Source organism: Lactuca virosa, chromosome 9 (assembly GCF_052849685.1).
Source record: "Lactuca virosa cultivar CGN04683 chromosome 9, Lactuca_virosa_CGN04683_v6, whole genome shotgun sequence".
In the NCBI taxonomy this organism is placed as follows: Eukaryota; Viridiplantae; Streptophyta; class Magnoliopsida; order Asterales; family Asteraceae; genus Lactuca; species Lactuca virosa.
Window position 1 is genome coordinate 101,921,078 of NC_136434.1, and position 15,615 is coordinate 101,936,692.

Here is a 15,615-nt window from a genome sequence, read left to right on the forward strand (position 1 = left end):
TATATGATACTCTAAAGCTTGAATAAAGAAAATGTGAAAAACATAAAATAGAGCATGCATGCGTCTGTCAGATTATAAGAGCCCATTACATTTATAACAAATAATGCTTTTATCCCAAGTAATAATCATAAGACACACAACAATTAAGACGACCCCCATGCCTAAAATATACTATTCATCAAACAGTCCCTTGAGTTTTAGTTATGATATCATTAACTTAATTCACACTAATTAATTAAGGGAATATTGTCTTACCAGGTATAAATGTTAATAACGTTACATGTATATATAGCACTTTATATCTTTATTATTTACATAAACAATTCAAATTTGCTTCTATATTTGCAAATTAATAACTTGGAGAAGAACGATCTTTTTCTTCATTTCCACAGATCTATGTGACAACTGGAGATAGAATTTGATGCATCATCTTCTGGCACGCTCAACAGTTCGTGTTCTTGCTTGTTCAGATGTGTGATGAGCTCAGAATTTGATTCGTCATGATCATTGTGTGAATGGAAGATGGGACTGTTCTCTTTCACATTCGAGTAATTATTTTCCTTCGTTGAAACATCACCTTGGCTAAGCAACTGTGATGCGACAAACTTGTCAAGAACTCGCCAATCCATAACTGGATTGTTTACATTTTGATCCTGATTATCATGAATATTGTTGTTGTTGTTGTTTTTATCTTGTGTGAGTGAGGATGAGTGATAGTTGATACTTCCAGCATGGTTTATGTTAACACCATACATGGGCATGGAAGAATTACAGGTGGGGAGCAGTTTTGGACTCTCTAATAGAGGGAGTTGGAGGAAGTGATCAGGGGTAATCTGGTAATTTTGAAGCTGATCTAATTCTTTCTTGCAAGAACCATAAGGGTATTGGTAATTATGGTTAACCAAGTGCGATTGAGAGTTGTTTTGGTTTGGCGAATCAACTTCTGGCATGAACGAGACGTGATGATCATCATACCAAATTGGCGATTCATGTTCACTTGCTCTCCTCATTGTCGGTAATCTTTTCTTGAACACCCTACAAACCACCCATCCTTCTTCCTGATTTCGTGATCAAGAGAAGTGAATCTAGTTAATTGATAGAATAAAGAACTCTGATCCATTGGTGATGAAGAAAATTCAATTTTTTTTTTGTTTTTGAAATAGAGAAAGTCAGCAGTGATCACCTGAGTTGTGGTTGCATTTTCATCAGTTTCAAGGCGATATTCATGCATTATCCAGTCTGATTTTTGTCCATTGGGAGCACGACCTTTATAAAAGACTAATGTCTTTCTCATCCCAACCAAATCTTGCTTCGAGTAAATTGCCTTATCCCTTCCTGTAGCCTTCCAGAATCCTGCTGTTGTAGCTCTATTCGTGCGAGTTCCAGTTGGATATTTCTTATCTTTATGACTAAAAAAATACCATTCGTTTTGTTCTTCGGTACCTAGGCTGCACAGCTCTATATTTAAACTTGAAAATTAGCATTATGTTGGTAGCTAGAATATATACATTATCATATGGTTGTTAAAATTATTTGAATCTAAAGAATGAGTATTTATACTCATTTAAATATGTCTACCTTGAAGATCCCATGGCTCGATTTTGTAAAGATCGATATCTCTAATGACATCTAGGTCGATCCTTCTTGAGTTGATCTTTTTCCTAAGGTAGTAATCAACAAGTTCTTCATCGGTTGGATGGAACCGGAAACCAGGAGGTACATGTGAAAAAGTGTTCATATCTCCTCGATCTTATAGAAATTAGAACCTGCATGCATGCAATCCAATTTGATTTGATCGATCAATTTAGTTATGAAAAAAAAAAATACTGTACATAAAAGATATTGTATTTGATCTGATCAGTGTAATAATATTTCTTCAATTCTGTAATTAAATAATAGTTTTTGATGTACATAAAGAGAGACTGAATGAGTGAAGGGTATGAAGGGTAGCTTAGCCCTTCGAATAACAAGTGTATGAAAGTTCAAGTCCAGTACTCAAATAGAACCATTTGCAGGCTCCGATAATTAATGCGATCTATTTTACTTTGTATGATCAGCAATTTGTTAAATGTGCATTGAAATATGGTTGATTAAATACAGCAAATATATAACGCATTACTAACAAAAGTAAGTTCTGCATGGTATGGTGTAACGTACAACTATGATTTTTTGATCAGTTAATGTAAATTTTATGAGAAAGAACAAAAAGAAACCCCGAGAGAAGAAGGGAAGCCATTGTTTTTCGATGATATAAGAATCAACATGTTGGTAGATGCGAGTAATGATGTCAATTTTCTAGAACTTCAGAAAAAGTAGATCTCTCAGTACTCCATATTGATCCAATGCTTGTATTTGAAGGGATACATGAAGTTTAACATCAGAACTATATATACAAGAAAAAACTAATTAAGGCTGATGGGATTATTCATGACCCATGAAAATTCAAGACCGATCCCTAGCTACGAAGTCCAAAGGTCCTGGATTTGATGATCACGGATGAAATCTCTTTCTTTAAAATTACAATGTTAATCAAAAATGAAAGCCTTAGTTTCTGCTGGAATCTAATTTCTCCCACTCTCTCTCTAGATCTCTCTCTCTCATGAAAGCAAATAACAATGCTAACTCTATAACGTCCCTAAATATAGAAACAAGACATGTAATAAGAGAAGAATAGAAGGGGAATTCGTATTTTGAAATGAATATATATATATATATATATATATATATATATATATATATATATATATATATATAAGAAAAGAAATACATGCATTATATGTACTTTTGATGTTAAAGATTATACATGCTTAATTAAGAAATTTTTTGATCAAAATAAGGTAACATTACTCTAAATAAATATAGTTCCAGAATTTAAGATGAAGAAAACTTAGACCATTTGAATCAATTATATTACATCGTGTTATATATGCTTAAGAACAAAGTGCAAAAGAGAAAATATTCAAACTTCAAGTTTATAAAATACTTAACTAAAAAACCGGCCGATTCATTTGACTCTTTCAGTCTACATAGAGAAATTTTATGTGGCATATCGATCCACCATGATGAGTTATTGTTCATGATAACAAACACCTTAATCCATGAACTATAACATACTTCGAAAAGAACAAGAAAAGTGAAGTAATGTTAGAAGGCATATTGAGACTTGGAACTGTGATAATCGGGTATTGTATGTGATAAAGGACGCAGATTTTCCCCACAACAAACATGCAGATATATCTATATCCAATATCCAATTATTGATGAAGACGGAGTGTTTCTTTTTTAATGATCACAGAAATACTGCAAAGCTTAATTGATCCATCCTCGTTTATAATAAAGAAAAAGAGGGAGGATAGAGCATGCGAATCGATCCATTGTGGTGAAATTCAATTGGAGACGTAATAATTAATCAAAACTCATAATTCTAGCAGACACACGCACAAAGGTGGCACTAATTTGTGTTGATATACTTTTTCGCACTGTAGTATATATAATCTCTTGTTCATATACACAATGAGCATGCTGTAAGATCAATCATTGTTCTAGTAATATATCATAAAATAATTCAAAAAAACTTATTTTGAAAGACCCTTAATGAAGCGAGTCCATACCGATTGTTCTTGATAAGTTATTCAAGAATGAAAGCTTCTAGATTGAGATATCGATAGCAATAGAGATCTGATGTCCGTTTCATGAGGATTGATGAAGAATTGAATTAGTTATGGTTTCGATGAATTGAAGTAGGGAAGCTCCACACATGCAGGAAGAAACTGGGGACGAATTAAAGACGGAAGACAAGACGATTAAGGTTGTCTGATCTTGGGAATTGAAGCCGATGTGAAGCATTTGATTCAAGAGGAAGAAGCTAAAAAGGGAAAGATGAAAAGGGTCCAATGGGAAAATGCCATAGAAATAGGGTTATATAGGACAAAACAAACAAGAACAACATCAAGAGACAAGAGAGAGAAACAAAACCCTAATGATGAGAGATGATGGCTTATGGGTAAGTAAAGGCCAAGAGAGAGCTAGAGGGACAGAGAGTGGGAAAGAGAGAGCTAGAGAGAGAAAGAGTGGGGGGAGAGAGAGAGAGAGAGAGAGAGAGAGAGAGAGAGAGAGAGAGAGAGAGAGAGAGAGAGAGAGAGTTGAGTGATTGTTATTTCAAAAAAAGTGTAAGTTGTCTTTGTCTTTCAGGGTCGGGATAGGGCTAAATTGGTGGGGAAGATTTTTGCGGGTAAATTTATATGCCACCCACCCGCTACTGACGAAGACCCTAACTGTGTGTTTTGCTTATTTTCACTTCTTATTTGGTTTTTTTCTCAATTATTTTTCGCTAAATGTCTAATTAGCGTTTGATCAACAGCTTCAAATTAAATAATTCATTTCATAACATTTTGTTAATGTAAAGCAAAGGTATCAAGCTTATTATAATGTTAGAATGTAAACTAATCTCTCTTTTCTTGTTTTTTTTTACTCTTTTCGTTCCATATTAATAATTCATGTTTATTTTTTAATTTGTCCTAAAATAATAGCATACTTTTAAAAATAAATATCTCTTTTATTAAAGTACTCTTACTATTAGTTTACCTACCATTAAATTAAATGCAACAAAATGATAAAACTGTCATTTCATTTAATAAAATTAGTGGTAATTAATGTTTTTTTTGTATGTGTTTTTTTGTCTGTTGACAATAATTTTGAGACGGAGGGAGTAATTTTTATATGGTAAAAGAACATAAACTTTGATATATTAACGGAACATGTGTTTTATTCGAAATCTAGCTAGACGAGTTTACGGTTATACCGATGAATATTTTTTGTCTTTTTTTTGAACAATCAAGAAATATATTAACAAAAATGAGCTAGCAAGAAGTTAGGAATAAAGAAATGGCTCGGGTTCGGCAAATGGATTACAACACCAATCAAGTTCATTTTTTCTCACTAAGTTTTCCAATGAAAAGGCAACCCACGAACATCATCCACCAAGAGCTTATAAGACTATGTATGATTCTTAAAGACCTTGGAGTTAATTTGCTTCCAAATCACCTAAAGAAAAACGTATAAACTATACAACTTCAATAAATAGACCTCAGGTGGGTAGAGAGTCTACATGTAGCATCTACAGGTAGAAAGAAATCGATATCTTCGAACTTCCTAGGTAAAGACTTCCACAAAATGGTAACAATCATCCACAACTTCCTGGTTGAACCATAACACAATCGAAACAACTCAGTTTCGACGAGTGGATTATTTGTGGCGCAAGTGTAGCTAAACCTACTGCTCAAGGGTTTAAGAGTTGCTTTAAAAAGACTATTATTAATCAAAATGAAAATAACTATCGACATTTTGTTGGGGATAAAGATAAGGATTTGAAATGGAAGATAAGATACACCAAATTTAAATCTTTTATTTATATATGATAATACGTTAACCAACTTCCTAATCAATACATTAACTTATATATACAAGACCAGAAACAGTTGAGTATATCCCAACCATCACAACGTTTCATGAACCAATATAATGGTTCATATGTAACTGTCATTTTTAACAGAACTAACATAAAATAGTAGCAGTAACTAACATATTTAACAGACATTAACATACCAACTAACAATCTAGGTTACTTTTCCACATGCCCCATTAACCTAGATTACCAGAAACATTCATCATCATTCCTGACTTTTCTATGAAGATTTTCATCCATGGGTACATTCAACATCACCTTGTTTCTTTTCATAAGGTCATCATCATCCTTATACCATTCACCATCAACTAGAGTTTCAAGTTCCTCCATTTCCATGAACATTTTGCCCCCTTCCTTTGTTTCATTTATGAAGTTGGCATCTTCTATTTCATCCTCTTTGCATTTCTTGCAATGCTTCATAATGTGTCCATATTTGTGGCAGTGACAACATTTAGTTTCAGATAAGGGTAATACATGTTCTTTACCTTTTGGTTTTGAAGAGACTTGAAAATCTTTTACTGTAGAGTCGTCATCAAAGTTCCTCATACGAAATTCATGGGATTGAAGTACAACTTGGTTTAGAGTCATTTATTCGACAATCTATTTGATCATGTATTATGTACAACATGCATGCACAAGGTAACCAATGATGTCGATGGAAATTCTTGCAGTGTGGGAACGTGTTTGAGGATAATCCTTTGAGGAGCGCCTAGGAAGTTAGTTGCGGATGTTAGGAGCAGGTGGGTGCTAGTACACCTAAGGGTGGTCTAGTGCAGTGACTTAGGACCTTGAGGTGAATTCTGAGTCGACTACGGATAGGTGTGGAAGTTAGTATGGGCTCGTACAACTAAAAGCACAAGACCCGTATAAGAATCAGAAGGAATCTCAAGGCTAATAAGGAACTAATAGGTGAAGGCATAGTGTGTTTGAGCACTAGTAGGGGAAAAATAAGTAGTGCTCTAGTTAGTTTGAGTTAGAATTTTAGCTTTGTGTTGTCCGCGTTTGAGTTAGAATTTTAGCTTTGTGTTGTCCGCGTTTGAATGATTCGTAGCGGAAGGAATTTATGCCAGAATGCGGTTTTAAACCAGATTGCTCAAGTTCAGGAATTTCGTGTACATGCTTAATCTTCTGATTTTTGTGTCAGGCTCATCGCTATTGTTGAATTCCTTTCGAATTGTCTTATTTACAGTTCTGTTAGCATTATGTAGGGCTTCATCATGATTTAGGATCCTAGGATGTTAGGACCTCAGGGTGAGGTATGTGAGGAGGACTTCCTTGTCTATTCTTGTTTAATCGGGACCTAGAAATCTGAGTCACGAACCAAAGGCCTGATAGGGGAGTTAAGTTTTTGCAGGTTCGTTGTGTACCTATGTTAGGATGAGAGAGTTTTTAGTGGTTAGCGGATCAGGGGTAAACCTGAGAGCTGTTAGTGATTGACAGGTCGGGGATAAGTCCGAGTGTTGGTAGTGTATAGCAGATCAGGTTTGTTAGATCCAAGTGAGTATATGGTCTAGTTTCGTATGTGATCGATTGTATTTCGATCAAATTCGTTATTAAATTTATATATATTCTAGGTTATCGATGACAACGGTTGGCCATGGGTTTAACATTCGACTCCATAGAAGAACGGCGCGTCGCCGGGAAAATCTTAGACCGATCGGATCTATGGATTTCGTTCGGCATGGTGGATGTATAGGCTAGTGTATTTTTTTATGTTAGGATTTTGTTACGATTTTCATTGGTACATCATTATGTGAGGTTGTCCGCTATGGTGTTGGTTGTAGATTCATTCTTCAATTATTTGGTAGGCGGTGCAAGGTCAGGAGGTCTTGGTCGGATTAGATATGTAAGCTTTTGGTCAGCATGGGTGGTGTATGGGATGGATCTGTCTACCTAAATATTAGGTATGACATTGGATCTACAAGTTATAGGAAAGAGAGTTAGTTCTGCTCATTGTGGGATAGTAGTGTTATGATGGAATTCGTTTTTTGTCAGGCCATAAATTTCTCGCTAAGAATAGTGTTGGCACAAGTGTTGGAAGGAGGTCGACTGCTTAAGAGATGTTATATTAGATGTGATTCAGATCCTGGAGTTTCTGCTCAGATTGAATTATGACCCTGGTTTTGGAACCCTTTTGTAAATGATTGCAGATGCTGGCATTCGAAGCGATATCGACCCGTGTTAAAGGAATCGGGTTTTGAGAACCCACAAGGAGTTTGAAGGGTGCTATGAGAGTAAATTGTAAGGATAGAATTTGAGAAAGAAATCTAAGTGAGGGGGGGGGGGAATTGTAACACCCATTTTCCAAGATAGATCGGTAGAGGGCTTGGAAAATTTAAATAAAGGTTTTAGGGAAAAACCTTGTACCAAGACATGCAGGTTGGAGCCCCATGATGTGGCATTCCAAATTTATGAATGTGTATCTGGGATGGCTACCATGACGTGACGAGTGGAAGGCCACAATGTGGCAGCAGCTGCAGCCCAAGCCCATGATCTTTTAAGGTTTCTTCCATATTTAATTCCCTAAACTCAAGTTTTAGGGGATCCTCTTCAGCCTCCAACCCTTTCAACGAAACCTTATCCTTTATTGTTGAGTTCTTGAGCCTTTTCTAGTGTTTTTGGTGTCTTGAAGGAGGAGGAAGCATCCTTGGTGCATAGATCCAACTTGTAAGTCTCATCATCATCTTCTAGCACTTACTCTAGACCTTTTTGAGTGTTCAGGTTCCGAGTTTTATGTTCTATGCTTCTAGATCTAGGATTTTTGTGCATTTGCTCCATGTTTGGGAGAGTTGGAGTGGCTGGATTCCATAAAGTTGGAAACTTTATGGATCGTTGAGGTCCTTTGAGGCTTAGTGATCCACACATGAGATTTGGTTAGGTTTTGGCTCATGCATGAGATGTTTGACCTCATTTCCTCCATTGTTATTACTTATCTTGGGGAAATACATGTATTGGACATGCATGACTATAAATAAACGATTTTCATTACTCATTGGGTGTAAGTAAGCCCTCTGGAGGAGATAAGTGTGTGGCTTAATGGATTAAGAGCTTAATCCATTAAGTTGTGCAAGATTAGTTCCCACGACGTGGCGATATGCTCGTCACGTCATGGTGTATGAGGTGCTAGCTGGTTCGCGGAAGCGATCAATACAGGGAGTGAGCGTGTTTTTGTGTAACATCCCAAAAATCATGACCGGAAATTTTCATTTTTAAATATAACACTTATAAAACCATTTGTCTAAAAACAAAGATAGTATCAATTCATATCAAAAACCAGAGTATCAGTAGTCAAGTCATGTCATGATAAAACAATGTCATAGTACAAATCCCAGAAATCTCATATGCGGAAAATCGCGTGTGTGCGACGCGCTGCTACCATTTCGACTCCTTCCCCTTCGCTGAAGAGGTACCTGAAACAAAACTAAAAACTGTAAGCATGAAGCTTAGTGAGTTCCCCCATCATACCACATATCATACAACAACCGTACTGCCGGGATCAACTCCTCTCAATTCCTACATGTAACAACCTCTTTAATTTACCATTACATACTCTTAACCCTTACTAGGGTTACTCACATCAAAGCCAAAGTCAAAGTCAACCTCTTGGTCAAAGTCAACTCTGGGTCAAAGTCAACATCTGGTTGACTCAACTCGCCGAGTTGACCCAACAACTTGCCGAGTCCCCAAATCCTCAAAACTCTAGAATCTCGATCTTACTCACCGAGTGTTGCACACACTCGCCGAGTTCTCCATCATACAAAGTCGGGACCTTCTTCATCTGGCTCGCTGAGTTCATCCTTGAACTCGTCGAGTCATTATTCATGCAAGAAGGCACATTTAGACCTGGACTCGCCGAGTTCCTTATGAGCTCGTCGAGTACGCCTTCATATAGTTGGAAGTTGCCTTGAACTCGCCGAGTTCTGTTCTTGAACTCGCCGAGTCCCATGATTTCCAGGTCCAAATTCACATCTATCTTGTTGAGTCCTCTTCTAGACTCAACCAGTTCGACCAAAACAGAAAAGGGTTGGGGAACCATACCCCGACTCGTCGAGTCCCATGAACGACTTGTCGACTCCCCTAAGGTCCATGTCCGTACAGTTGATTTACTTCGGGTATAACACATCCAAAACATAGATCTAGCCTCCTAGAGTTCATAATACACATAAAGTTACAAACTTGACGTTCATGCATGGGGCTTTTGGCTCAAAAGGCTCTAAAATGGGGTTTATATGATGCATGGGACTCCCATGGCCATAAAGTTGGCACCTTTATGCCATGGGAACCCCCAATGGTTCCAGATCTGAAGTAATACCCCTCTATAACCACATAATCCTGAGAATGGCACTTCTAAGGCTTAGAAAAGGTAGAAATGAACCCTAACTAGAGATCTAAGAGATAGATGGTCAAGGTTTCAGCTTTATACCTCAAATGAGTTGGAAATGTGCCAAAACCTCTGGATCTTCTTGCCTCCTCTTGATCCCTCAAGCTTCCTTTTTCTTCTCTAACTTCTAATACACACAAAAGGCACCAAGAAGCTCAAGAACACTCAATAATTGATTAGGGTTTCGAGTTAGGGATTTTCTGGACTAGGAGGGACGATGGAGGCTGGGTTAGGATAAGTTAAGGCGTTTAAATAGGGTGCAAACCCTAAATATTAGGGTTTCATCCAGACAGTCCTACTCGCCGAGTCGGGCTCCCGACTCGTCGAGTAGGTTACTTAAAACCCGCGTCCAAAGTCTTGTCTACTCAACGAGTTGGGCCTCCAACTCGCCGAGTCCCAATGTAAAACATACAATATTTAAATTTAAAATACGTACCGGGAACCAGGCGTTACAATCTGCCCCACTTATTTTAGACTTCGTCCTCGAAGTCTGCTGCTGCATCTGGAAAAATCTCGGGGTAGTGCTCCCGCAACTCGTCCTCCGGCTCCTACGTCCATTATGAGCCCTTACGGTGCTGCCATTGCACCTTCACCAACTCGATCCTCTTGTTCCTCAGATCCTTCGACTTCCTGTCGAGGATAGCTACTGGTCGCTCAATGTAGTTCAGGCTGTCATCCACCTGAATATCCTCCAAAGGTACCACTGCAGAGTCTTCAGCACTTCCGTAACTGGGAGACGTGAAAGGTACTATGAATCTGGCTAAGCTCGGCTGGCAGATCCAGCCTATACGCCACGTTGCCCACCCGGGATGCAACCCTGAAAGGACCGATGTACCTGGGGCCCAACTTGCCCCGCTTCCTGAACCGAATGACACCTTTCCAAGGTGACACCTTCGGGAGGACCATATCCCCGACCTGGAATTCCAGGTCCGAACGACGCTTGTCGGCATAACTTTTCTACCGACTCTGAGCAGTCTGAAGCCTGCTCCTGACCTGCTGGATCCTCTTCGTAGTTTTGAGTACCACTTCGGTACTCCCTATGACTCTATGCCAACCTCACCTCAGCAAATCGGGGTCCTGCACTTCCTGTCGTATAACATCTCGAAGGGAGGACGATCGATACTCGCGTGGTAGCTGTTGTTGTAGGAGAACTCAGCTAATGGAAGATAGGTATCCCAGCTACCACCGAAGTCTAAGACACATGCCCACAAAATATTCTCCAAATTCTGGATGGTCCGCTCGTTCTGGCCATCCATCTGAGGGTGAAAAGCGGTGCTAAAGTGCAGACGAGTACCCAACTCGTCGTGGAATTTCTTCCAAAATCTGGAAGTGAACCGTACATCTCTGTCATAAATCATGGAGACTGGAACTTCGTGCCGGGCTACAACCTCTCGAATATAAATATCGGCCAGCTTCTTGGCCGAAATGCTCTCCTGGATCGGTATGAAATGGGCACTCTTGGTCAACCGATCCACGATGACCCATATGGAATCCACTCCCCGCACGGTCCTGGGAAGTTTGGTGATGAAATCCATGGTAATATCTTCCCATTTCCATATGAGAATATCTAGCGGTTGCATCTTGTCATGTGGCCTCTGGTGCTCGGCCTTGACCTTCCTGCAGGTCAAGCACCGATCTACAAACCATGCTACATCCCGCTTCATGCAGGGCCACCAGTAATCAGGGCGAAGATCTTTGTACATCTTCGTCGCCCCGGGATGAATAGAAAACCTGGATTTGTGCGCCTCCTCCATCAGAACCTAGCGCACACCCCCATGATAGGGATCTCATACCGTACGATATAGCGTCAACAACCCACATCTATCGTAGTCGAAGGAGTAAACCTGTCCCATAATACGCTCGCTCTTCCGATGTTCCTCCTTCATAGCCTCCTGTTGGGCCTCTCGGATCTGCTCCAGAAGTGGAGTCACCACAGTCATCCTCAAGCAAACGTCTCTGATCGGGGCATCCTTGCGGCTAAGAGCATCGGCCACCACATTGGCCTTCCCCGGGTGGTAGAGGATCTCACAATCGTAATCCTTCACCACATCTAGCCACCGATGCAGCCTCATTTTAAGATTCGGCTGTTCCATGAGGTACCTCAGACTCTTGTGATCCGTGTAAATGGTACAACGGACCCCATAGAGGTAGTGTCGCCAAATCTTGAGGGCGAAGACAACCGCCCCCAACTCCAAATCATGCGTCGGGTAGTTCGCCTCGTGAGGCTTCAGCTGCCTCGAAGCGTAAGCGATAACATTCCCTATCTGCATCAATACCACGCCCAACCTCGAGATGGACGCATCATAATATACCATAAAATCCTCCACGCCCTCCGGCTGGGCGAGGATCGGCGCCTCGTATAGTCTCTTTATCAATGTCTCAAACGCTGCCTGCTACTCAGGCCCCCAAAGAAAAACAACGACTTTCTTCGTCAGCCGGGTCAGGGGTACGGCTATCTTGGAGAAATCCTGAATTAATCTCCGGTAATAGCCCACCAATCCCAGGAAACTCTGAATCTCAGATGGGGACTTCGGAACCTCCCATCTCATCACGGCCTCTACTTTGGCCGGGTCAACCAAAATACCATTCCGGTTGACAAGGTGCCCAAGAAATTGAACCTTGCGCAACTAGAACTCACACTTGGAGAACTTGGCGTACAAGCTCTCCCTCCTCAAGGTATCCAGCACCTCTCGCAAGTGCTCCTCGTGCTCCTCCTGTGTCTTGGAGTAAACCAAGATGTCATCGATGAAAACTATCACAGACCGATCCAACATCAGTCTGCATACGCGGTTCATGAGGTCCATGAACGCGGCAGGAGCATTAGTGACCCCGAAGGGCATCACCACGAACTCGTAGTGGCCATAGCGAGTCCGGAATGCAGTCTTCTGTACATCCTCATCTCTGACCCTCACCTGATGGTAACCTGAACGTAAATCGATCTTGGAGAACCAAGACGCCTCCTGTAGCTGGTCAAAGAGATCATCAATCCTCAGGAGTGGGTAAAGGTTCTTTACCGTTACCTTGTTAAGCTCCCGATAATCTATACACATCTTATGCGACCCGTCCTTCTTCTTCACGAACAGAATCAGGGCTCCCAAGGGTGAACTGCTCGGTCTGATGAATCCCTTGTCTAACAGCTCCTGCAGCTGTGTAGATAACTCCTACATCTCGGGAGGAGCCAACCGATACAGTGCCTTGGCTATCGGAGCCGCACCAGGAACCAGGTCGATCCTAAACTCCACTTGTCTCTCCGGAGGTATCCCAGGCAACTCCTCTGGAAACACATCCGGATAATCTCGTACCACCGACACCTCACTCACAGTCGCCTTACCCTCCTCCCAGGTATCCATGACGTAGGCGACATATCCGACGCACACCTGCTGAAGGTAACGCCTAGCCCTCGCTGCTGAGCATAGGGCTGGTCCACGTTGTGGCCTCTCGCCCTGAATCAGCAGCTCTCCCCCACTTGGGGTCCTGAATCGTACCAATTGTTGTGCACAATCAATCACAGCCCCATTAGGGGTCAACCAGTCCATACCGATGATGACCTTGTTCCCACATAATTGTTGGATTAGATGTCTAAGCCCATAACTAATATTGGTATGTACTTGACCCGAGAGTAGCATGGTCAATTTGGGTTGCATGGCATCGGAACAATTTGGATAGACTTTTATGAGAAGAGGATATTTATGATTTATTAATATATTATAAGTTCTAATATATTAATATGAAATCATATTATTTAATTAGTATTGATCAAGAATAGTTTGGAATTAATTTTGTGATCAAAAGAGACTAATTAAATAAATGGGGATTTATTTGGTAAATCATTCATTCTTATAAAGTGGGCTTATGATCCATAGTTCTTCATGTTGGGCTAAACCCATGTGGTGACCCATGGATACTTCATGGAGGTTAAAACCCACAGATCATGAGGAATGTGGAAAGTCATGAGTTACATGGTGTAACCCTAATGTGCACACTATATAAGAAGCCTCATAGTTCATGAAATTGGGACTAGTGGAGACACAAGTGAGGGCTAGCTGATTTTGATATAATATAATCTTCTCTCAAGTTATTCCAATTGTTGGTGGTGTTGTGTGATTCCATTTGAGGTGCAACACTTGGGGCACTAAGCTCTTAAAGCTTCAAGACTTCCAACTACAATAAAAGGTATGTTTTCTAACTTGTTTTATTACCCAAGTATCAGTGTTTTGTATGCTAGTTAGGGTAATACCTTGGAAAGTTCAAGTTTGCATGTATAATAGAGAAAACATAGATCCAAGGTATTTAGGGTTGCATGTACACCTTAGGAGTGTTAGAATGCTCAAAACTCATCAGTGGTATCAGAGCCTAGGCTTGCTTTCTCATATACTTGATGCTTCTTGTTTTTCCAAAGTTGAAAATGTGCCATTTTCGCATCTGACTACTCACCACGACGTGGTGATGCACCTGTGAGCAAAATTTTGTGTTTTGGCTTGCATTTGGATTAGGATCATTACCCCAAACTGTTTTTTGAACCTAGAAACCTATTTTTCAATAGGGTAATGTTTTTTCTTGTCCAATTAAAAGATAATTGTCAAAGTTTTATGTTTTGTAATTTTTTATATGATTAATTACATGAAATATGTTTAATATGAATTGTCTTGTTCTTATGAATTTAATTTAGTTCATAGACGAATTGATTATTTTTGTGAGTTATAATATTTGATCTAAATGGATTTTGATGAATTCCATAACTTGTCCTCAAGTTATGGATGTTATGGAAAAAAGAAAAGTTTTCTTTTGAAGTGATCATTAAAATCATTGGTTATGAACTTGAAGAGTCTTTTTCCCATAAATGGTTTTATGAACTCCATAACTTGTCCTCAAATTATGGATTGTCAAAAGTCTTTTCATTAAAATCTATATTAAACTCATAAGTTATGGATTCCAAAAGGTTTTGAATGTTACAAAACTTGCCCTCAAGTTTTGGAATTTGTAAATGTAAAAGTATAACTTTTGAAACATTTAATTTTAAAAGTTTAAAATTCTACCCTTATACTATTATAATATTATAGGTTTAATATTTATATATATATATATATATATATATATATATATATATATATATATATATATATAAGAATAAAGTCAGTCTTACCGTTAGTAGGCCTCATTCACGAAGCCGGTCTATAAGGGGGGGTATAAGGTTACTGCCTATAAAATGGCGGTTTAATGGGTGTCCACTCTCACCCACCGCTTCCTTGATCGGTAGAGGGTCGTTAGCCGAACGTGTGTGGTTAAACACTTATAAATTCCCAGTCTTAGTTACTTAGCAAAATGTGAATATGGTGCTAACCCATGAAATTGCACTTTGCACCTTGTTAAGCCGTTAGTGGAGCGTGTGTGGTTAACCGGCACACTAATTGGGACTGACAGTCCATGGAAAAGGGTAGCTTTATGTTAATCATAGATCAATGGAGCGTGTGTGGTTAACCGGCACATTGATTAGGTGGTTGTACCATTGGGTGTACCAAGCTAATTTGCATGGTTATTCACACCTTGTTTGTGATCCTCGACATCCCAGTCACAAAATTGAAGGGAACAATAAAGATTTAAACATGCCATTGAATTGTCCAATGAATCTCAAAGGATCTAGGAGTTTCATTCCACTTAGGACCTAAATTTTTTTTTCGTTTTTCGTGGTGGAAATTGGTAAATCGTCATTTACCTACCTTCAAATATTTTGCGGTTTGGATTACGGCATCCCTCTTCCAAATTGTAAAAT

General features: G+C 39.4%; 1 protein-coding gene across 1 annotated transcript; it reads right to left on the reverse strand.

Annotated features, from left to right (window-relative positions):
• Positions 1 to 261: 261 nt before the first annotated feature.
• LOC145135679 (NAC domain-containing protein 7-like) lies at positions 262 to 3,907 on the reverse strand. Its single transcript, XM_079069929.1, has 4 exons — positions 3,612 to 3,907; positions 1,579 to 1,766; positions 1,184 to 1,458; positions 262 to 1,058 (listed from the first exon to the last, which is right to left on the reverse strand). The coding sequence occupies exons 2-4, from the start codon at positions 1,736 to 1,738 to the stop codon at positions 381 to 383; spliced, it is 1,113 nt and encodes a 370-aa protein (XP_078926055.1). The 5' UTR covers positions 1,739 to 1,766; positions 3,612 to 3,907; the 3' UTR covers positions 262 to 380.
• Positions 3,908 to 15,615: the final 11,708 nt, after the last annotated feature.

Excerpts from the sequence above, each read along its gene's own strand:
- LOC145135679 (XM_079069929.1), bottom strand. The coding sequence starts at position 1,738 with ATGAACACTTTTTCACATGTACCTCCTGGTTTCCGGTTCCATCCAACC. Across the intron at positions 1,459-1,578 it reads CGAGCCATGGGATCTTCAAG|AGCTGTGCAGCCTAGGTACC; the intron begins GTAGACATATTT and ends GTTTAAATATAG. Across the intron at positions 1,059-1,183 it reads AAAATGCAACCACAACTCAG|GAAGAAGGATGGGTGGTTTG; the intron begins GTGATCACTGCT and ends TCACGAAATCAG.